The 22,405-nt window shown below is 38.6% G+C and overlaps 1 protein-coding gene across 2 annotated transcripts in view; it reads right to left on the bottom strand.

Annotated features, from left to right (window-relative positions):
* Window positions 1-22,405, bottom strand: part of SI (sucrase-isomaltase) — a 152,656-nt gene that overhangs the window by 31,782 nt on the left and 98,469 nt on the right. For both annotated transcript variants that reach the window (XM_073359491.2, XM_073359490.2), the window contains exons 41-51: window positions 20,255-20,403; window positions 17,462-17,543; window positions 17,294-17,350; window positions 15,910-16,034; window positions 15,519-15,607; window positions 12,638-12,687; window positions 9,847-10,017; window positions 8,426-8,584; window positions 6,729-6,935; window positions 3,318-3,472; window positions 156-324 (exon numbers count right to left, since the gene is read on the bottom strand). In XM_073359491.2, coding sequence (XP_073215592.2) covers window positions 156-324; window positions 3,318-3,472; window positions 6,729-6,935; window positions 8,426-8,584; window positions 9,847-10,017; window positions 12,638-12,687; window positions 15,519-15,607; window positions 15,910-16,034; window positions 17,294-17,350; window positions 17,462-17,543; window positions 20,255-20,403 — 1,413 coding nt within the window. The remainder of the gene's footprint in view (window positions 1-155; window positions 325-3,317; window positions 3,473-6,728; window positions 6,936-8,425; window positions 8,585-9,846; window positions 10,018-12,637; window positions 12,688-15,518; window positions 15,608-15,909; window positions 16,035-17,293; window positions 17,351-17,461; window positions 17,544-20,254; window positions 20,404-22,405) is intronic.

Raw genomic sequence — 22,405 nt, 5'->3', positions numbered from 1 at the left:
CTGTGAACAGGGCATATCATACACCAATATTACTGCCTGCATTATTTTAAAACAAAATATACTACAGTCACCCTGGAAAAAACTCAAAGTCATGTGTACCAAGAACATCATTGCTGCTTAGGAAAGAATCTAATTCAAACTTCATCTCTACTTACACCAGGGGGCTGGTCCTTCGTAAACATTCCCCAGGTGTTCCAGTTCATATCACGCCGAAACGTAGCGTGTTCAGTTTCACCAAATCCATAGACATATTCTGATGGAAGACGGGTAGAAATCTGAATGAACATGTCGCTAAAGGTGAAGCCAGGTACTTGAGAATCCCAACTGAAAGAGAAGAATTACCCAACTTTCATCAGTAAAGAGCTGGAAAGATACACAAATAACAGTGGCTGAGAAATTTGAAAGTTACAGAGAATATTTGGTGTATTAGCCATGTATTTGCTTTTATTAATGAAGTGCAGGATGACTGTTTAATCTGCTAGAAGACTATCTGTGTCAGAGTGCAAGGAAGTTGGGTATTATTGAATACACTCTTGAATTTAGTTTAAATGAACACTAAATATGTATTCAGAAGTTTCTTAGAACTGAAGGAAACTTTAATTAATCTATATATTAATTTCAATGGTAGTGATGTTTTTAAACCCAGTGTATTGTATGCTTAGTAATGATGGGACGTGGGGAAGCAAAAGAGATGTTAGAGAGACTGATGATCTGATTGAGGTGGAACTTCAGACATAAACAAGGTGTGGCCTAAAAGAAACTTTATCTTTGTGAAATGTCTTAAAAGGGGGCTTGGCTAACAGTGTCTGAAGCTCACCCTTTTGGCAGATTGTACCTGACTGCTACCAGAAACACTATATTCACTGATAGCATCAATTATAAGGATGTTGTTGCTCAAAGATCAAAGGGGGAGACCATCAAACAGGACAAAACTAAATTCATGCAGTGGATCAGAGACAGCAGGGCACATGCAAATGAGGACTTTTAAGAATTGATTTCAGAGTAGCAGCCATGTTAGTCTGTATCCGCAAAAAGAAAAGGAGGACTTGTGGCACCTTAGAGACTAACAAATTTATTTGAGCATAACCAGTCGGAGAACACTTCAATCTCTTTGGTCACTGGATTACAGACCTAAAAGTGGCAATTCTTCAACAAAAAAACTTCAAAAACAGACTCCAACGAGAGACTGCTGAATTGGAATTAATTTGCAAACTGGACACAATTAACTTAGGCTTCAATAAAGACTGGGAGTAGATGGGTCATTACACAAAGTAAAATTATTTCCCCATGTTTATTCCTCCCCCCTGCTGTTCCTCAGAGTTTCTTGTCAACTGCTGGAAATGGCCCACCTTGATTATCACTTGATTATCAGGTTTTTTTCCCCCCCGCTCTCCTGCTGGTAATAGCTCACCATACCTGATCACAGTGTGTATGGTAACACCCATTGTTTCATGTTCTCTGTGTATATAAATCTCCCCACTGTATTTTCCACTGAACGCATCCGATGAAGTGAGCTGTAGCTCACAAAAGCTTATGCTCAAATAAATTTGTTCGTCTCTAAGGTGCCACAAGTCCTCTTTTTTTTTTTTTTAAGAACTGAGGCATCAAGAGATGCGAAAAGACAGAAAACCCCATCTACCAGTGGATGTATCACAGAGATGGAGGCTAAGTGCCCCCTTAGAAAACTGATGAGAAAACCATGAGATTTCAAATATAGCAGGTAATCTCATATATGCGTAATGTCTGGATTCCTTGGTGACAACCGGTGAGACTCAGTTCCGACTGAGAGCCTTTTCCATTTCATGGATAAGTAGCTCTGGTTGTGCCCTTCCTGCTGCACACCAACATGGCTTGGACATCCTGAGAGCAAACTCTTTCCTCACTGCCAGTCATCCAAATAAGGAAATATCTGAATGCCTAAAAGTTGAAGATGAGCTGCCACTACTGCCATACATTTGGTAAACACCCTCAGGACATGTGTTAGGCTGACAGGCCTATTGCCTACCATGAATTAAAGATACTTTCTGTGGCCAGGAAGGATGTATCCTGCAGCCAGAGGGCAACGTACTAATTCCCCACCTTCAAGGAAGGGATAACAGATGATAGGGGAACCATTCTTTTCTTTGTTCTCTTGGTTAATCTGTTAAACTTTCTTAGATCTTAGATCTAGAAATCTACATTTCTCATCCAAAACAGGCTTTGGAGCCATGGCACCCGGAGAGGCACTCCTTGTGGAGGAATGCTCTGCTCTCGTGGTCAGAGGCAGGCTCTTAAGAGGGACACGGTGCTTTTCCAGAAAGACTAACTAAAGACAGGAATTCCTTGGTTTCTTCATCCTCGTGGGGAAAGAGGAATGGATCGGACATTTGTTCCCCACTTGTCCCTCTCCTAAACCAATTAGGCAATATTTGAAACTCTCAATAACAGCTGTACATGTGGAACACAGATGTTTTGGCTTTTTTTGCCATGCAAAAATCCCCTGGATTTAAACCATGAGCTAACTGACTAAACTGTAACTATACGAAGTGAACTGTAAGTATGCAAAAATCAGAAAATCTCTTTTACAGATGGCTAAGTGAGGCTCAAGAGCGACAGAGAACTCTCCAGCTCTCGCCACAGATGGTAGAAAGGAACTGAGAGGGAGGTGGCAGTCATGTCCCTTTTATGCCCTCAGGCCCATGCACGAGAAGGGCAGGGGCACACATACTGACTAATGGTACTGCTGGCAGAAGTCTCATACACAAGTGCATTGGGTGCACATACGCCTACAGTGAAATGGACTCTCAAAGGAGAATGTTTAGCTATCTTCATTTGGTTTAAGCCACAGCTCCAACATCAATGGGATAGCCTCTCTTTTCAGCTAGGTATCAGCTCAGAATCAGCATCTGTAAACCACATTCTTTTTGTGCTGAATTTGATTAGAGAATGAGTATGATATTTTGCAATCGATTTAGTTCTAAGTGAGAATTAATTGCTCTGGAAGCTCTTGAGGATGTTATCACTGATGTAATAATGTTCCCTCTAAGGATATGTCTACACTGGAGCTTCCGGTGTGATTTCCGGCTCAGACAGACATACCTGTGCTAGTTCTCATCAAGCTAGCATGATAAAACCACAAGTGTAGCCACAGCGATGCCAGCAACAGGACAGGTTAGCTGCCCGAGTACATACCTAGTGTTTCGGATGGGATTGTACTCAAGGCAGCTAGGCTATTCCACCTTTATAGGTGCCACGGCGAAGCCAGTACTCAGGGATTTCCACCAAACATACAAGTTAAAATTAAAATGTCATCTATAGCAAACAAAGTTTTCACTTACATAATTGTTCCGGTGCTTTTGCGCCTAATCTGGATACCAAATGGATTGTTCTTAATGGTCACTTCATAGAGTCGACCTGCTTCTGTACTTGTTGGAGTACTAGGGAGAAATAGTGGGACTGGAACTTCATATCTTTTATTGTTGGCATCATAAACCTATGAAAAGAAAGGCAGTGGTCTTGAAGGTGTAATACATAAGACCTGCTTCTTGCAACTGTAGTTTTAAATAAAAGTTCTCCTTAGTCAAAGAGAAATAAAAAATTATTTCTGTGTGTGGTCATGTTCAAGAATGTAAGTAAATATCATAGGGAAAGTAACAGCAAACATTATAGTTGTGGTCCCTGCACTCGACAACAAATAGGACCTAAATTCTGGGGCTTTTTTTTCCTGGATTTTGTGGCAATGTGTGGCTGCTTCCTTTACATATGAAAAACACAATCAACCAGCACAGTAGCCTTTGTGTTGTTTATTTTGATGTTAAATTCACAGTTTATTTATGCTGCCTCTACATTTTTAGTTTTCAATACGCCAGAAAATTTCTGCACTGGCCTTCAATAACTGCATTGTAGACAATGTCAGGGGCCAGTCTGGAGGTTTTGGCTGCTAAGTTGTGGATAGTTGGAGGCTGGGGGAAGTGGGAAGTGGGAGGTAGCTTGTGATTGTGGGATAAAGCACTTTAGCAGGACTTTCTGCTAAAATAATCAATGACAGTTAATTGTCACCTGAAGATTTCAGGCTTAACTCACTAAGAGTATTAGGGCAGTGTAAGAGATAGACCTCTATAGAGATTAGAATACCTTTATTAATAATAATTAATAATTAATTCTTATAATATTGGTTTATTACAATTTGCCTGCTCTGTTAACTGAATATTAAAAGGTACTTACAATTATTGTTATTCCCATCATGCTTAGAAAATGCAATACCACCTGCTTATATTTTGGTTACGTCTGTTATTAAGTGAAATGTAAGGCTAATTCCGGGAGGCTTCCGCTTCCTGTCAGCTAGTGACAAGCTCCCAAAATGTCAAAAATGATACCTCTCTCGGCCATAAAACATCCAAACATCTTTTATACAAGCTCAGACATGCAACTTTTATAACTTATGTATTGCTTAACTATTTATACTATTTTCTTTTATGCTATATTTTCAATTTGTGTTTGTATCTAACTGGTAGTTATTCTTAAGTGTTTACATCGAATATTTGATGAGAGACTAATTGCCAATGTACTGAACATGGGCCCGTTGTAAATCTAGGATACACAGGGTCCAAAAGAAACAACCACACATGCTTGTTTCAGAGAACAAGACACCAGCATAACACACTGATAAAACAATCTCAAGAGAACAAACTTGGCAAGATATGTTTTAGAAAGAGACCTGACTTAAAAAGAATGTAAGGATATTCCTGTTCAGGAGCAAAACTTAGGGATCCTTACTAGGAGCCCTAAAATCGTAAAAGCGGGTTTTTCTTTATGCCCCTTTGCAAGTAAAAACCTCTGGATTACTTCTGCTAAAGAATTTGCTCACGGAAAGTAATTTACTTTATTATCACTCTAAAGCCCTCAACGTTTAAGAAAAACATGAAAGGTTGGAAAATATTTGGTAGAAGACCTTTCTTACCTCTAAATTCATGTTTTGGGTTAAAAGTGAATACCTTGGTTTTGACTTAAAGACTGAGATGACAAGCATTTAGAGATATGTATTTGCAAATATGTTATAAAAATACAAAGCTCCCAACATAATAATCTTCTAATACCATTGCTATATACATGGTAAAATGGTATATGTATTAACATAGAGTTCAACGACCTTTCCACAACTGGTTACTAATACAAGCAAACATTTGAGTGTACCATTTTTATATTAATTGGGGCATTGATTAATGAGTATTCTAATGAAACTTGGCTTTCATTAAGACTGAATTCAGATCTTTATCATATCCTACAAAGACACAGTACATTTTGCACAGGGATTTTCAGTACTTGGTTAATTCTGTTGAGCAGTTTCTCACTCCTTGAGTAGTCTCACGGATTTCAACTGGATGAGTGCTGGATGAGTGCTCACTGGAGAGTGAGGTGCTACTCAGTCTGAGTAAGAATCTGGCCCAATGAGAGGAGTCGCAGAACATGATACTACTCAGCCTGATTAAAGGCAGCAGAATTAAGCTAGTAGAATGTTCAGCTAAGGAAGACGATGCTGCACATGTGTTGAACCGTGAAAAGTAAGTGGCTGCAGAGTCCTTGCTCAAGCTCTTGTTCACCTTACATAATGTACAGGAGTCCACTCTCAATCCCTGTGTCCTTTATAAGGTAAACAAATAGGAGCCATCTCTGAGGCACCTTATGCGGGTTACACCTGTGGATGCTGATTTCTCACAGCTTGAACTGGTTCTTCATGTATTATTACCTCAGTGCTTAGATAAAACCCTGCACATCTATGTTCATCATTGGTGTTTGTTGAAACTTAGGTAGCTCAACTAACACACTGAGCTGTCTGAAAAGAGCTTACTGAGAAAAAAAACCCAAAGAGGTGAGAATAAGCACTATGGAACCTCACACCACTTCTAGTATTCAACATGTCCACATTACATATGGAATAGGTCAAATGGATCAGGAATCAGCATGTCATGCTACTGCAACAGTACGAAACAATGCAGTGTGTGATCCACTTATTTGCACAGCAAGCCATCATTAGCAGTTTAGAGAAAACGTGATCACTCTCTTTGAATGATAAGACAAAATAAAATGAAATAGTCTCTAGAACGGTGGTTCTCAACCAGGGTAAGCGTATCCCTGGGGGTACGCAGGCGGGACATCAACTCTTCTAGATATTTGCCTAGTTTTACAACAGGCTACATAAAAAGTCCTAACCAACTCAGTAAAACTAAAATTTCATACTGACAATGACATGTTTATACTGCTCTATATACTGTACATGGAAATGTAAGTATAATATTTATATTCCAACTGATTTATGTTATAATTATACAGTAAAATGAGAAAGTAAGCAATTTTTCAATAATAGTGTGCTGTGACGCTTTTGTGTTTGTATGTCTGATTTTGAAAGCAAGTAGATTTTAAGTGAACTGGAACTTGGGAGTAGGCAGGACAAATCAGACTTCTGAAAGGGGTGCAGTAGTCTGGAAAGGTTGAGAGCCACTTCTCTAGAAGGAGGCAGGTATGTAGTTGCTCCCAGAAAGATGCATCTGATGGGGAGCCCCGGAGCACCAGGGTTTCAAATGTGGCGGCCTTTACATAGGCCATTCAAAAGATGGGTCAATTCTTATTCTCTCCTACTCTCCTCTGTAGCCATGTATGGTCTAGTCACATTTCAGCTCAGTAAAAATGAAAAAGTATCACCATCACCAATCTCAGCATAGATTGTCTCAACAGATTCAGACTGAAATTACCTTGAACTGCAACATGTTGTTGTCATGATATTTCACTTCCAAGCGAAGTGTGTTGATAGCGGGAGAACGATCCCTATAGCGGTCAGGGATACTAAGATTTCTGGAGAGGTCAGCTGTAAGACCCGAAGCGGTGTTTTGAATGTTACTGACAGAATAGCCATAATTACTTGGGTAGTAACATGATGGAACAAGGGAGTTAGAGGCAACCTGAAAAACATATTGCAGATTAGAAAACAGTAAATGAGATCATTCATTTTAATAACAGTAAAAGACAATTCCAGAAAAATCCCATTTTTAACAGGTAACTCATGAGCAACCGCTTGGAAAGGTGACTGCAACAATGCTGAACAGTGTGAAAACGAACCCTAACAAAGAACACAATGATTTATGCAATTAAGATCAGAGAAAACTTCCCGTCATTACAGTGGGGTCTGTTGGAGGAGGACATCCCATTGAGTTGACAATTTCAATGCAGAGAATTTAAGTAAGTTTAGAAATACGAAGAAAAGAACTTCCTGGGATTTAGTTATGATTCATCATCACTTATTTACATTTAAAAAACATCAGAGCTTGATAACTTTATCTTTCCTTTTCTTAAGTGTATTTTTAATAGAAGCATCTCTCATTTGTTTATAAAATGATATTATATTAGCAGTGGCAAGGAATGCTGCATTTAATGCAGGTGCTTAGCAGTCACTATTCTAAATCCGCCTGTCAAATTCCTTGTCTTTTTCTGATATTTTCATTTTCAGAGTGAGATTTTTTTCTTGCTTTATGTAAGCCCAGAGGGTTTTTCTCTGTCTGAAATCTTTTGATAAGCAAGCCCACCTTTTATTGAATACACGAATGGGGGGAAAATACACTTTTTCTCACCATTAAAAAGAAAAATTATGACAACAAGAAAAACTCTTGCGACTTCCTCTGAACAGGTATACAATCAAACATTGTTTGAGAGGTGAAATCAAGCATACATCAAGAAGCACTAAATGACATGAAGTGCCTTTTGTTCTTCAGGAGGAAATGGCTGGGAATTCACCTTATTTCCTTACTAATTTCATTGACTGAGCATACCGACAAGATCTTTTCACTGAGGACTCAATCTTACTTCCATTAGAATCTACTGAAATCTTTGCCTGGCACACAGATTACCATTGTCCTCCTTATCCTAACCAACCTTGGAATCAAACAGCTAAAGAGAAGGATGGGAAAGAGAGAAAAATAGAATAGGGATGAAGTGACACTTGAGAAGGTACTAAGTGTAGAAACTTTAGGTTCACATCTTTGGAGTTACTCAAGACACAGCTTTGGGGGTGCTGATGTCAGCTGATTTCCTCTTTATGTTTGGTCTTTTCGGATGAGGAAAAAGAGAGCCCAATGGCAAAATGGCAAAAGCCTGAGTCCCAATAGTGGTGGTGATGCTTAAAGTGGTAAGGATGATTAATTCTGCCTTCCATGCATAAGCAAGCTGCCAAGTGATCCCCTGAGAGACAATGTCCCAAAATAGGTGGCAACCTTGATCCATAGAGTCAGACTTATTTTCATCACTCAAACATTTTGTTGTGTTGCTAAAACAATTCTGCAAGTTCATCAAATACTTAAAAACCCTAGTCAGCAACTCTTTTAGTTTAGATAAATTAAGTTAGTGTCATTAAAGCAGTGTCCTTATTTCTTGCTTCACACAAATCATTTCTGCTTACCTGCCAGATACAGCCACGAGCAGTACAATTTTCTTGTGATGCACCTGAGTCAGGATAACAGTTAAATTTTTCATTGTCTTCAACCAATGACTCCTGTGAAGACCAGTCAACTGAGTAGGGTTTCCCCAATTCAAGCTGAAGGCCAGTAATATGCAGGAGCTTTGAACGGAAACAAAAAAACAACAAATCTACCTGAGGCCGTTGCATTTTTCAGCTCTCGCACTATCTGTGACTTATTTTAACATGGCACTGATTTTGAATTCCAAACTATGGGCTTCCCAGGGACCCTGTAAAGATCAGGATCCTGCTCTTTCTTTTTAAAAGCTTGGAGTCCATTCTGATTTCACCTGTGCACAGGAATTTCTGCTTTCCCATCCAAGGAATGATAGCACAGCTAAATATGATAGATTTTTTTGTATGTTTCAGGCACAAGGCAGAAAGGCAAGAGATTTAATAAAAGATACAGTTTTGTAGAAAGCCTTGGGAATAAGCTGGGGGTGGGGATAACCTTGCATTTTTCCATCAGAAGAGTGGAAACCCTAAAAGCAGCTACAGGAGTTATGTTTATATTTGAAAGGCAGTTCAGAGGAACGTGTCTTGAAGATCACCATGATACTCAGGATTTGTTTCAATTACATTTAGGAGTGCTTGACTCAATTATTATTTATAGTTAATACTGACTTCTTCCCCATAATTATACATATGACAGAGTCACAGGGGAGATTTTTTAGTCCTGGGACATCTTTTTATTAATTTTATGAGACAGTAAGAAACGTGTTGGATATTTCACAAAAACATGCAGGGTCAAATCATGGCCCATTGGGAGTTTTGCCAATGGCTTTAGTGGAGCAAAGACTTAACCCATAGAGGTAGGGTCTTTGCCCTGAACTGCATATAGCCTATATTTGACAAAACACAACAAAAAAGGTTTACAGTTATACAGGGGCAGGCGAAGGGTGGAGGAAGGAAATGGGTGGCAAGAACAGAACCGTCTAGCTTCTCAGTAAGTACTTGTTGGAGATGCTATATTCCCTCTCAGTTCTCTTAGGGCGTAAATAAGCTTTTAGGAGGGTTGAAAAAAAATCAAATACTCAGAGTTAGGAATTTCCAAAGATTAAGGATTTTACTGCAGCAATAACTTAGCCATATTGCACATACGCTCTGTCATATTTTCTTTTCCTGTTTGCCCTGTCAAATTGAAACCTTGTTTGATTACATTTTGTATTATTTACTAAACATCATACAACAATTCCAGGTTGTTTGATTTCTCAATGCAAATATTTCATTAGTGGTACATTTTTGAATTTATTAAAAAATATAGGACTTAATATTGCAACTGAGATCTGATTCAATGCCAAGTTTAAGGAAGAAAGGTTATATTATTTGGCAGATGGTTTAATACCCTTGAATTAGCTGCTTACCTTTTTTGTAGCATCATAGTTGACATTATGGAGAGATGGAACTGTCACGCCATTTTGTTTTACTGTAGCAGCTAAAGGTCGTCTGACAACTCCCAAAATTTTAATTTCATCAAATTTTAAATTGTTTGGGTCAGTGTATCCATTGTTCAAAACCTTAATCTCTAAAACACTCTGAAAAGACAACAAAATATATTAGATTCATATTGTCTCAACTTGCCATCACATTGACTATGACATCTAAACGTGTCTTGAAGTATGATCGTTTATCCCTGATTATCAGACTAAAAATCATGCAGTTCCTTCTTTCCAGGCCCACTTATGTGTTTCTTATGTTGGATGGCTATGCAACAGGTACCTACCTGTATGTAACACACATATGCATCAAAATGTAGCTTCTCCGCGTAGGACTAAATATTAAGGGGGAAAGCAGAAGGAGCATTTTCCTCTTCCCTTCTGTACATTCACAGAGGGCAGCCACAACCGCAGTCCTCCCTTAAGTGTACACTGCTCCTTGCTAGGGATCTCTATTGAAAAACCAACCCCAAAGCAGCATGGAAGCAGCAGGGCCTTGGGCTCTCCTTTCCTCCTCACCCACCAGCTGGAGAAAGAAACACTTGGTACACCCTTGTGAGAAGTGGAGCAGTAAACGCATGTGCAGAGCACCAGGAGGCATTGCTGCTCCAGCTGGGTCAGATTGCACGCACGCCACTAAGGAGACTATCAGAGAGCTAGAGGTTTAATTTCTAGCTTGGGTAGACGTATCCATCCTGCTGTGCTCTGACTGAGCTAGTGTGTGGAAAGTGGCAGCATAGTTGCTGCTGCGACTGCATGGGCAGCAGGACAGGTTAGCGATCCCAAGCACAGTCCTCTATCAAACCTAGGTCCATACTCGGGGCAGCTAGCCCCTCCCTCAGCCTGTGCAGCTGCAGCTAAGACAGCTATTCAGAGTGTATTAACACCATCAGAGCTAGCAGAGGGGTGTCTACCCGAGCTGGAAATCACTCCTCCAGCTCCAGTATACACATGCTTTTAATACAGTCTGTAATAACAGGTAAAATCCAGACCCAAAGGTGAGGGAAGGCTTGGAACATCAGTAACCTCAAGTTCTTGATTAATTTCAGTGTAATTATAGATCTATTTGCTTCCCTTTTGTTTTCTTCCAAGGAGGAAGAATGACCAGTTAGGGTACTAGCCTGGGATCTGAGAGATCTAGGTTCATTCCCTGCTCTGCCACGGACATCTGTATGTAAATAGCTCATTCACTTTTCAGGCAATCATTAATCAGGCAAAATTCTTGTTGAAATCAGTGGGCCAAATCCTGGGCTCCTCTGTGCAATTACAGCCTTGCACAAGGTGACAAAGAACTCCCTTGTCTCGGAGGGAGCGTGTACAGATCACTATCCCTGCTCCAGAGCTGTTCAGCCCTGCAAACCAGCGTGGAGGGGGTCTGAGTTGTGTAACTACACGTCCCCTCCCCACCACATATGGGTTGAATTGTGCCTCAGATAATGCTAGAAAGGAGCCATCTCTGTACTCTGGAAGTGCAGGGTTAGCAATTTTGTCTGGTCCTTCAGGTTATGTGAGGGAAAATTGCATAAGTCATTTCACCCCCTGCATTATGAATTACCGCTACAACAGCAGCAAACAATAAAAACTGGCATATGAATGTAGGGGCAGGCATATTACCTGAAAGCACCGAGAACTTTTTTTTTTAAATGTGACTATATTTCAAGTTGGATGAGTTCCTTTATATACATGTTGCTTTTCTCTATACCACAGGGAATTTGTAGATGTGTGTGTTTAATGGCATGTTGCTTTTAAAAATATGCATGAGATGATGAGCTATAATGTACTCATTTAAATAGATTGGTAAAATGACAGCGAAAGTGCAGCTGACAAAATGGTACTATTAGCCTTCATGTTACTTTGATTTCTGCATATGTAAATGTTTAAGTTTTGCAAATAAATTTTATGAAATATAGATTCACTATCAAACAGAGTATTTAAAATAGCTTCACAATACTTCTTAAATATGTATTTATTACAATTTATTCATATAAAATATAGCATGTTAAATGCAATTACAGACAATCTCAATACAACAGCTTATCTCACTCCCATTTCTACACCACCACCCCCGGAAACTACAAGTGTTCAGAACTGGGATGTTGATATAGCTCACTGTAGAGTGAGACCAGCTGTGACATTAGGAACCATGATCTGGGTTTGGATTGTGAACCAAACTTTCTCTTTGAAAGTCTGAGTGTAATCAATTCTGGCCTGAGCCCACCACTAAATATAAGGTAAAAGATATAAAGATCTCTGTTATAACACCCAAAGTTAAGGAAATTACCCCATGTTTACATCTGAGTTTGCTGAACACTAATTTATGAACACCAATCGTAATCTGAGGAACAATTAGGAAAGCAATAGATAATGAAACAATAAATATCATAATACCATTGTGTAAATCCATGGAACACCCACCCACATCTTGAACACTGCATGGTGATCTGGTTGCCCAGTCTCAAAAAAGATGTATTAGAATTGGAAAAGGAACAGAGAAGGGCAACAAAAATGATTAAGGGTGTGGAACAGCTTGCATAAAAGGAGAGATTAAAAAGATCAGGGCTGTTCACTTTGGAAAAGAGATGACTAAAGGTATGTGGCGGTGGGGAGGGAGGGGAATATGACAGGTCTATAAAATCATGAACAGTGTGGAGAAAATCAATAAGGAAACGTTAATAACCCCTATACATAACACAAGAACAAGATGTCACCCGATACCCACCTGACTTGCATTAAATGTTTCTAACAGATAAGCACCCTGTTCATATGCATCTGTAATGAGAAAGCAGTAGAGTAAAATGTATCCCACTATAATTTTCTTTTGGTGAATATTCATGACCATTTAAAACAAAAATTATTCTAAATATATTTCTGGTATTAATGTGTAAAACATGCTACTGTTTCCATAATAAACACACTTAGAACCCTCAATGGAAACATATGTTGTTTAAGTCAGAGAAAAAGCTCTAAAAGTTTTCTGTTTCTAAAGTCAACATTCAAAATCTTAACAAAAAAAAAGTGGTACAAATGTTCAAAACCTGGTTTGACTATTTTTAAGTATTTTTAAGCTGTGCCAAATGAAATTCAATTTATTTGGTTTATTCTGTCCCAGGTTACATATGGGTACATCATTATTAGTAAGACTGTCATTTAGTCATGGAGGTCGCGGAAGTCACAGAATCCGTGACTTCCAGCGGTCTCCGTGACTTCAGCTTGCGGTGATCGGGAGCTGCAGGGTCCCCCACCACCCACTACCCCTGCCACCTCTGTTGCCCCCTCCCTGCTGCCACGGGTGGCAGGGGAACCCCACAGCTCCCTGCTGCCGGGGGCAGCGGGGGAACCCTTTCAGCTCCTGACAGGTAACCCCCGCGCTCCTGGCTGCTGCAGCTGCAGGAGGTGGAGGGCAGCTCCGGGGTACTGCAGAGGAACCCAAACTCCTGGCCCCCATGGGTGGAGGGGAACCCTGAGCTCCCAGCCCCCACAGAAGATGCCTGGAGCTGCAGGCAGCAGGGATACCCCACAGCCCCAGCTGCTACAGGCAGCTCCTAGTCCCTACAGCTGCCCCACTTGAAGTACTGTGGGGTTCCACAGATCCCCATTTTGTCAGGGGTATTTTAGTAAAAGTTATGGACAGGTCATGGCTTCTATTACTTTTTCTGTTTTGCCTGTGATCTGTCTGTTACTTTTACTAAAAATATCTGTGACAAAATCTTAGCCTTAATTATTAGCAGTAAGGGCAAGGGAAGACTGAGGCTGGATTAAGTACCTGGCTTCAATGGGACTACTCATATAGTTATAGTGACATACATGCTTCTGGTACTTTCCTGGATTAAGACCTGAAGAGGATTCTTGGACCCTTTGGATCTGGGCCTGGTGATTGGAGGGGATCACACAGAACTGTGACTCAGTGAGAAACAAAGCAAGTGCTGGGAAAAAGGCTATTGGGGCCAGGGGAAGAGTGTGTCTGAAGGATGGGCACTGAAAGGAAGAATCTATTTGCAATAAGCAATAAGAATTAAAAAAAAGTTGTGGGGAAGACTATTTATTCCATGTTTGGGTGGGGCAAAGTTATGTAATGAAAGTTCCAAATTTCTATCCACCCCATTTGACAGAGGGAAAGAAGTTTAGTATGCACAGGGTCAGGTCAGTAAATTCATATTTGACTGAGCGTCAATCAGCTTCTTATTTCTCCCTATATTTTGTAAAAGACTTTTGCATATCAGCGTTAATGTTCCCTTTGATAAGTCTCATGCTGTGGAGTTGGAGACCTCAAATCACAGGTAAAGCTAACAACTCTCTGAGAATCAGTACATAGGCTCCTGTTTCTCAGTCATCTCCCAAATGTCAGGGGAGGACTGCTCCTAATGCTTCAGACAGAGATTTAAGGATTTGTGAGCCTCCTTCGAGGCACATCAGCAATTCCCCACCTCCTACTTTATTCACTATCCATTTACACGTTACCATGATGGATAGGAATGTCTCTTTTGAAAACAACAGTGTCTATTTTCTCTATAAGCCTCAGATTGGGATCTAAACTACCACACGGTAATGCAGATAACCAGAGTCAGTGCAACTTCCTGATTTCTGAAAAACAGATCACTGAGAGATGGTTGAAGTGCACCTTGCAAGCTAGTTTAATTTAATTAAGCTATGATTAACTCTATGAACATAGTAAATAGTTCCAAATCCGAGTCACTCAAAGCTTGGCATACTTCAGTGCACCTCACAGCATGCTGACAGCACCCTGCGCACTTCTACTGAGATTGTTAAGGATGCCAAAGGAGCAATTGAAAGCTCAGAGGAGACTTATTGTGCATAGTGTGTGGTACACACCTGATATGATGGATATATTTTTAAAATTTACTAACACTAGGAAAATCAATTCAGACTTCTCACTTCATTCTTAACTCACATGGTTATATTTACCATAGATTTTGCAAAATTCTGAGGAAATAGCATGATCTCTCTTATTACACATACTAAACTAAGTCTAATGGCATAAGTTAAGGTGTAAAAAATTTGAATTCTGAAAGCAATAATGTTATAGGACTTTACTGAGACAAATCAATATTATTGTACTGTTCTATGGGTTTAACTTGACTTTTTGTTTTTCAAACACTGTTCTTTAGAGCTTTCCAGCTGTGGGCCCTGATCCTGAAATGTATAGCATACATATGGGAGAGACCCCCGTGCTCATATGGAGTTCCCTAACTTCAGTGGGGCTCTGAGCAGGTTCAGGTATCCACATATGCATGGTTAATAGGACAGCATTATCAGGATCTTAGTTATGACTAAGATCCTGCAAACACATGTATAGGAACTATTTACTATGTTCATAGAGTTAATCATAGAGGTACATATATTCACATGTATAGTCCCATTGAATACAACAGTACTATGCACATGTATAAGTGTTTGCAAATTTCTTGCATATACTGAAATACACGTATCTACAAGTGTTTGCACATCAAATACTTTATAAAAATGACATTTTATACATTCAAACCTAAAAACTGTAGAAGGAAAAAAACTTTATGCAATTTAGGAAACTTTACTCTTGATGTAAGTAAATCTTCTCACTTCAATTTACTATTAAAACTTACCAATGCTCTTCCCATCATCCCAGTAAAGCTGACCTTGAGCGAACCCATTATCATCTAAAGCAACAGTAAGTCCCATTGAGTTTTGTCGGCTACCAAAAAAAAAAAAATTTGTCAGCAAACACATTACTATTTGTCTATTTCTCCAGAGTCATAACTATTTAAGCTATATAGAAACATCCTTGGACTAGATTGGCTCTCTCTCCCCACCTCTGTTTCTCTCATTTTCATCAACCATATGATCAATCGAATTCATCTCATACCTCACCTGCAATCTGTCCTCTAGGCCATTTTAACTGGGTCTTTAATGTTCCAAACCACTAAGCAGCTTTCAAAGAGCTCCCATTAAAATAAAATAAACCAGTTTTAACTTTTCCAGTTAATTTCATAGTACCTGTAAAAGGTATTATTAGCAGGGTCCTGCCATGGGATGATGTAACCTCCGCGGATATGAAGGTTGATATGTTCAAGAGGAGCTGATAGGTTATAGGACTGTCCCTTGAAACCAATATATTCCTCCTATAAAAAAAAATTGATTTCAACTGAGTTACTTCTAATTCATACTAATGTAAATGAACAAGGAAGGAGATCCTAAATATGTTAATTACTTTTTGCCACAGAAATATTGATTTAAATGTATAAATAGGGCTGTCATTTCCATGTTCTTCAAAATATGGAATAAAAATTTGAGAATAGTGGACTTTCAAGTGCAACAAAGTGGGGCACAGATCAAGGAGCTAAACCACAAAGTAATTGCAATTTTGGTGCCTTTTTTACCGCCTATTTGTCTCTCCATCTTCTTTCTTCCCAGTCTTTTCCTGCCTCTGCAGAAGGCAGATGCAGCTAAAGCTGCCCCACTTCTGCTCTCTTGCCAAAGACCTCAGATAGAATAACTCAGGGATTAAAAATCAACAGAAGTATTTTGGGGCAAAAGGTGTTTGAGAATGTAACATGTTTGTGACTTTCAAACACCTGACCTTTTAGCTCACTCATAAGTAGGCGTTGGGTGAAAATTTTGTAACAAAGTTAAGTTACACTATGCTAACACACCATATTAGTGTGAACTTTTTGACCAGGTTTGCAAATCTGGGTGAATAGTTTGGAAGAATCGGAGAGAAAATTCAGGTCAGACCAGAGCCTTCCTAACTGTGCACACAAGTTCTGTTATCTCTCTATGGGGGAACCTGGTGGCTTGTAATCCCCACTCCTATCTTGACATCTACAGGGGCAGCTTGACGGTGACAAGTACCCTCAATTCCTATTGATGCTCAGTGGCTTACTGGATTGGATCCAAGGTCTAGAGCTTCATTTCCAAAATTATGTCATTTCCCAACAAAACCTTGGTTTTAAAAGCCTCCATATCCTATCCCAAGCACCTTGTCAATATCTATTTCCCTTCCTGCTCCTCTTCAGCTATCAGTGGCCTCCCCTCTCTCATTCCACACCATTTAACAACCATTTCACAACTATGTGTTACTGTAATTCTGCTGCTGATGTTAAGGTCTATATCTCTTGCCAATTTTCACAACCTTCGTACTCCTCTCTTTGTTATTGGCTAGATGTTTTTCTTCCATTTAATTCTCTCACCTTCTTGTACCTCTTAAGTCTATAAAAACACTTGGGGATGTAGTTTGCATGAAAAATATAAACAAAGTATAGTGTAAAGTTGTATTTAAACACACAAAGTGAGGAATTCCACCACCACCTTTGGCAGATTATTCTGCTAACAGTTCTTACTATTAGTTAGAATATCAATAGAAAACATTTATGTTACTTACTGTGTAATAATCATACCAGCGTGCATTGGGTATATAAGCCAACACTGATGTAGCATTCTGGAATTGAAACACATACATGTTATCTTCTTGAAAGCAAAAAAAAAAAAAAGAAAAAAAAAAGTATATCTAAAAGTACTCTCATATATAACTAAATATCTAAATTCTTACCTCCAGTACAGGGCTAATGAGCAGCGCAGGTCCCCACAGAAATTGTTTGTATACATCCCATGTTTTTTTGTCTTCCACAAACCTTAAAGCAGTAAAATCATTACTACATATATGATATTAATCTTTTCAAGAGAGTTTCCTTCTTAAAGTACACTGGTGGTTAAAAATTTAATCTATCCCCACCACACACATCCCAACCTTATTTATGTTACTTCTTTTAATAACTCAGATTATTAAAAAATGAGCAATTTTAAACATCTAATTTACTTTTCCTTATTCATGTGATCAATTCATATATGCCAAGGGTTAACAGATCCCCAATGAAAGACATTATAGAAGTGTAAGGTACCACTATTCATATAGGTTGTAGTTTAGATCATGAAACTAAAAAGGTTGGTTTCTAGTCACTTTCATTTTTAACACAATAATAGTAATATTATCTAAGGGCCAGACTGAGAATCTCTTCCTCACGTTGTTGTACAACTGCTTACATAAATTGCCCCACTGCAGTCAATGAGTTACTCAAGTGAGTTATAGTCATCAAAGGGAATAACGTGGTCACAGTCTAGCCCTAATATTTTTAAACCTTTACAAAGTTGGGATGCAGTTTGATTTTGACAATAAGATTTAGATCAGTTGTTATTGTATTCAGTCTATTTTACCATCTCTAAAGGACACCAATGAAAACATTCATTTATCTTGAGGCCAAAGAAATGGTAAGAACCAAGTATCTACAAATTCTGAAGCAAACCAGCTAAATCTATTGCTAAACTTGGAAATGATTCCTATAATACATTTTTTAATGCTGGGATTGGAAGGTTTGTAAAAGGAGAAACAGTGACTCAATTTCCTCATTGTGATTATTCCACAGAACTATAATAAAGTGTTTGACAGAAATTAATGCTGAAGCAAGAGAATGGATAACTTCACTAATCTATTCTGATAGATGCTGAAAATCCAGTGTTAAGGAGAGAGTATATTACTGTCAGTTAAGGCTGAAAGCTACAAAATGATCAATCTCCTTATTTTTCCCCACCCTTCAAAAATCAAAATGTACTCACATCTGAAAACTCAAGGGAAGTCCTATACTTTAAACATAATTACACTGCAATAATTACATAGTTCATGTCTCTCAGTCCATAATGCTAAGTTTCTGAATCCAGAAAAAATATTTTGCGATATTTTGAGCTGGATTGCAACTTTTAGAGCAGAGCAGCACCATCCCCAGTCAAATGTCCAGAAGATACAGTGCCTCAGGAAGGAAATCCTGGAGCTGAACAGTTAAGTCAATCACCATTTACTTTAATGTAAAGGGTTTTTGGTCACACAATTCATACCAATTATGGTTAATAAAGGGTTAAAGAATGATTAATAAATGGTAAATCAATTGTTATAGATATATGCACAGTCCAACAGGTCAATAGGTTGTTTAAAATCATCTATAACACCTTCTATTGATGTGCATATAACAAATGATAAGATATAGAACTCATATCTGTAGCATATTATAAATCTATTAACCCTTTATAAACCATTGATAATTTACAATACAGAATGTGATCTTTATTTTGTTTTTAATTTTTCTCTATTCTGTTTTCAGAACAAATGCAACAAGAACAATAGTAGTATCAGAGGTGGTTGGGGGAAAAGAACAATCAACCAGCTTCTGGTACAATCTTCCTGCCATTGGTCAATTTGATGATCATTTTTAATAATCATGGCCATGATTTTCAGGAGAATACAGTCACTTGACTGCACACATTTTAACCTAAATTAGTTTTTAAAAGAATTTAGTCAAATCAGGCAAATCACTGTGTGGTCACACTTATGTCAGTTTGAAACTCATATTGAGTTAGTCTGCACCTGTAAACTTAAAAGGTGAATACTACGGATTTTAATCAATTTAAGATTATCCACACAGACAGTTGTACCAGATAAGCAAAATCAGTTTAAAAATCACATCTTTTGTTAAACTGGTGTAACTTTGGTTGTAGACACCAGACTTCAGCGTTCAGATATCTAACTTGAGATACCTTAAATGACCTGATTTTCAGAAAGGGCTGAGCGCACACTCTTTGAAAACTTAAGGTTTCTCAAGCTGAGCATCCAAAACTGAGTTATCCAATATCACTAACCATTCTGACACATTTTGGACTACATGTGTCCACCCTCTAAAACAGACAGCACTCCCATCTACTCAGTAAAGACTAACCCCTAAAACTGGGAAACACATTACACAGAGACATAAATGTAGAGTTTTGCATAGAGCCATATAATGGGTTCTTGCCTGACTCACGGAGCTAGGATTTGAATTAAGACAGAGTCCATGAGAAGGAAAGGAACAGGAAAACTATTAAAAGTGGTCGGAGATATGTAGAAGAGGACTCCGCCAGTAGCAGAATTATAGTAGCACCTAATTGTGAGATGGTATGAAGAGAGAGAGAGGGAAATCACTATAGACAAGGAGTAGGAAGAGGAACAGATAACGGTCAATGAGATACACGAGAGTCCAGGGAGGGTTGTAAAAACAAGAAATGGACCCAAGCCTATGAGTTGCTGACACCTTCAATAGGAACTGAGAGGGAACTTAGTACCTTCAAGCTACCCCTGAAGATGTGGGATTACATGCCACCAGGTTGCCCTCTCGAAAAAAGAAAGGGAACCAAATATCCCTAAATACTAGAATAAACATTCTTATTTAAAAAAAAAAAAAAAAGCAGAAGAGTACACTTTGAGCTAATTTCAGGAAAACTCATGAGTTTAAGTTAAAAAACAAACTGTTGTCATACTTACTCATGGAGGACAGGACGCACTACTGTGCTACCATGAACGTGGGCTTCATACATTAAAGTGTACAGATAGGGTAACAGTGTGTATCTTATATTGAGTACATCTCTGGAAATATTTTCAAATTGTTCATCAAAGGCCACAGGATCTTGCCTCTAAAAATGGAAAGAAACTGTTACTCAACTGCAGAATCTCTCTCATGCCCCTTTTCACCTTTCTTCCTTGTTTTTAATTATTCATTTATGTAATTTTAGAAGCACATTATGGACCTGATCCTCCACGGTACGTTAGCACTTCCTGAAAATCCTAAATAATGCATGCTTGCCTACCTGATTTGCACATGCAAGTTCCTGTTTACACATGTATATGCATTTGGGGAACATACACAGGGAACATACACTGTTCAGCTGCCAGCTGGAAAGTTTGGCCCTAGATGATGGCAGTGATTGCAGTGACCTTCACAAGGAAGTGAGAGAAACTGATTCTTCATGGAATTTATTACATTTAAATTATAATTATTATAACCTCTGGTTATATCTATATTGATTCAAATCCAGCTTTTGCACCAAACCCACAATTATGAATAAAAGCATCTATTTCACAGCCACTTACAATGATATTGGTAGTATTTTATTGTTTTATAACCTGAGAGAATGGCTATATTTTTGATTCCATGAACATTTCCATTGGCAACTCTTTTTTTGGAGGGAGCTCTAAATTAATAAATTAATAACTAATATTAATAACTAAATTAATAACTAATATTAATAACTTGCCACCAACTTGACATTTGGTTGAACAGTTCTCTGCCAAAGAGTAATATTAAAGGATTTTTCACAGCCTTACCTTTTGTAGCTATTTCCCTGACTTAAGCCTAGCATTTTTTTAAAAATTGAAGTAATAAGATAGTTGAGACAATTGGTAATATTTACATAGGGACTAATATGCATGTTTCCTATCTTCTTTATATTATACTTTTACTGTAAATTCCTATCAGCTGTGTGGTAGTAGCATCAATAATTGAACACATGAATCAAAGTCCACATAATGAACTATTCCTAGCTGAAAAGGTCTTTCTGGGACTAGGTAATGTAAACTCTTTTTCTCCCTAAAATGCAGTGCTTTTCTCTCCTAAGGACAAAGTGACATTAAATAACAGTAGGTGTCACTGTGGGCCCTAACTAGAGGAGCTTAGAAGAAAAGCTTGAAAACCCTAGTGAGGGCATGGGGACAGAGGAGGGGGGGGGGGAATTTAATACAAACTCCCCTGAATGTATGACACATTGTGTTGTACATAATTTATTATCCTTCTTTCCTCCAGGGCAGCACTCAGGACTTTCAAAAAGTAAAAAGAGCACTAATGGGTGATGTCAGGGAGCACTTTCAATCTTTATTAAATGTACTGAACAATACCTTGGCAAATATCTTGGGTAAGAATGGAAGCAACATGATAACCCTGAATCTGCATTTTTAAAGGTTTTAAAAGGCCTATTGAAAGGTGTGCTGCTGCAAGATAAAGCACACTGTTTTTAAAAAGGAGACTTTAATCCATTAGATATATGCCATATAAATAGCTCGACTCTGCTAGACCTGAAGCTCTAACTAGGACATAAGTACTGTTTCTATTTTTTGTTTTCCCACTTATCTTGTTTTACAGCTTTCCGCAGTACGTTCCTTAGCTAAAACAGTCTGACAGTTACACAATTATTTTTTTTTATTCTTTAACAACAGTAGCAGATGGAGGCAGAATATGCAAAGTAGAATAAATTTGTACTCTCCCTCTACAATCTTATTAAACTATTCCATGTTCTGATTTGTCCTCTAATTGTGAACTATTAGGGGAGGAGAACACAAAGGTCATTCTTACTGCATTAAGTATACTTTAGAGAGGAAAAAAACAAACCAAACAAAAACCTTACTTGAGCATTGTAGGTGCAGATTTTGTTTTAAAGGCATGCAAGTAAAAAAAATGTATGAGCTTGCTTCAATCCTAGAATATGCTGGCTTCACTGTCATAAATCAGGATGCAGGCCCTTTAATGGTGTAAAACCTGCATGCAGTGGGCAGTGACGCCGCGCACAAAGGACTCCCACAGCTGCAGCAACTTAGAGCATGTCTAGGGAGCCAGGATGGGCACATCCACTGTGCAGCTCTGCC

This window comes from Lepidochelys kempii, chromosome 9 (assembly GCF_965140285.1).
Source record: "Lepidochelys kempii isolate rLepKem1 chromosome 9, rLepKem1.hap1, whole genome shotgun sequence".
NCBI lineage: Eukaryota > Metazoa > Chordata > Testudines > Cheloniidae > Lepidochelys > Lepidochelys kempii.
Note: the sequence above shows the minus strand (reverse complement) of the source record. Positions and strands in the feature narration are given on the sequence as shown.